Below are 1,909 nucleotides of genomic sequence, written 5' to 3'. Positions count from 1 at the left end.
AGAGATTTAAAGATGAATCATATATAATGAATGCAAGGAAAATGTAGTAAGGAGTAAGGAGGGGGAGGGTAAGGGGGGGAAAGAGAAATAAAGGGGNACCTTTCTAGAGAACCTTAATTAAAGATAATCAATTTTAAGATAGAAAAAAGAGTGTCCACTCCATAATAAGTTGGACATGCCACTCTATAAATGTTTGGTTTCTTAAAATTAAAATGTAATCCGAGATTTTCATTTTATTTCGAGAGCTTAGAAATAACATGATGTATTTTTAAAATTGTTAAAATTTTAATCATAAATCTCATTTTTTGCTTGTTTCAGACCAGATCAATAATGTGGAGGCGTACTGCACCTCTACTGTTAACCCTTGTTTGTTTACAAACAATACACGCTTCTCCATTCTTTTTCCCAAAAGGGGAAAGTGACAACCAAGGATATGGCGCTCCAAAACCAAGTTATGGGGCTCCAAAACCAACCTACAATGCTCCAAAACCAACCTACAATGCTCCAAAACCAACCTACAATGCTCCAAAACCAAGTTATAATGCTCCTCAGGATTCAGGGTTTAAGCTCCCTAAGCTTCCAAAGTTCCCAAAGTTTGAACTTCCAAATATGAATTTTGATCTCCCAAAATTCTCTCTTCCCAAACTGCCAAAAATCCCTAAGCCTGACTTCAAGCTTCCTAGTCTCCCGAAATTCCCAAGTCCCTCTCGCCCGAGCTATAACGCACCTCAAGCCCCCTCCCTACCCAAACTCCCAAAATTTGAGCTACCCAAGGTTTCTCTCCCAAAATTCTCCCTCCCAACGTTTAAAATGCCAACGATCAACATGCCTTCACTTCCCAAACTTCCCAAACTCTCTCTACCCAAACTTCCTAAGTTCTCCCTCCCTAAACTTCCCAAGCTTCCCTCTGCCTCTCCTCCAAGCTACAATGCTCCACAGAAACCGAGTTACAACGCTCCCCAGGCTCCTGGCTTGAAATTCCCTGACATAGGAAAATTGATCGCTGACAAGATCGCCTTCGGATCTGGGATCGTCAGTTCAAAAGTTAATGCAATCAGCGGACTTTTCTCAGGATTTGGCAAAGGAAACTCATCACCCTCCTACGGAGCCCCCAAACCCTCTTATGGAGCTCCCAAACCTTCCTATGGAGCCCCTAAACCTTCTTATGGAGCTCCAACACAATCCTATGGAGCACCAAGTAAACCATCCTATGACCCCCCCTCTCTATAGTGATCAACTTTAGTTTAGTATCTGAATAAATGAATGAATATGACGAAAATGAAAACATAAACTTAATCTAGTCGTAAACCAGTAGTCTATAAAAACATTACACTGTGAAATATCTCCAAATTAAAAACAATAGAAAAAAACCACGAAACACGATGAAAAAATCTGCAAAACAATGTTTAAAAAGCGCGCCAAAATCTGGCAAGATCTGAAGACCTAGATTGTGTTGGTTGAATGGTTGCAACACTGAAACCAAAGATCCCACGCCTCAAGATAAAGATGAGATAGCAACACTATTCTTCATTTCCGCACATACTGCTTCAGGTAACTTTTGAATATTAAAATTTATGATTTATTTCAAACAATTTGGCGAAGATTCTCGACAACAACAATTAAACATGGGTTTGGGTTTTAGGATGGGTTTGGTTTTCTTTGGGCAATTTATGATATATTAGTCTCACGTGTGTGTGTGTGGGGGGGGTTGTATACATACATATTATGTGGTCGGACATAAGGTCATGTATGACCAATTAATTGGTTGAAGATTTTAACCTTTAGCGTTCGAGGATGATTACAACGTATACGTCGTCTGTACATAGAGTAATGAGTTGTACTTGTTTTACACTGTACACATTGTACATGATATGGCATTTAAGATTACAGCTTACATTGTGCAATATAG

At 39.4% G+C, this 1,909-nt stretch overlaps 1 protein-coding gene across 1 annotated transcript; it reads left to right on the top strand.

The window, feature by feature from the left end:
- Positions 1 to 322: 322 nt before the first annotated feature.
- LOC111717447 (protein PELPK1) lies at positions 323 to 1,374 on the top strand. The gene has a single exon (XM_023492951.1). It carries the CDS (start codon positions 331 to 333, stop codon positions 1,228 to 1,230), a length of 900 nt encoding a protein of 299 aa, XP_023348719.1. The 5' UTR covers positions 323 to 330; the 3' UTR covers positions 1,231 to 1,374.
- The last annotated feature ends 535 nt before the right edge of the window (positions 1,375 to 1,909 follow it).

Source organism: Eurytemora carolleeae, unplaced genomic scaffold (genome assembly GCF_000591075.1).
Source record: "Eurytemora carolleeae unplaced genomic scaffold, Eaff_2.0 scaffold2608, whole genome shotgun sequence".
NCBI classification, from domain to species: domain Eukaryota; kingdom Metazoa; phylum Arthropoda; class Copepoda; order Calanoida; family Temoridae; genus Eurytemora; species Eurytemora carolleeae.
This window is presented reverse-complemented; position numbering and strand designations above follow the sequence as displayed.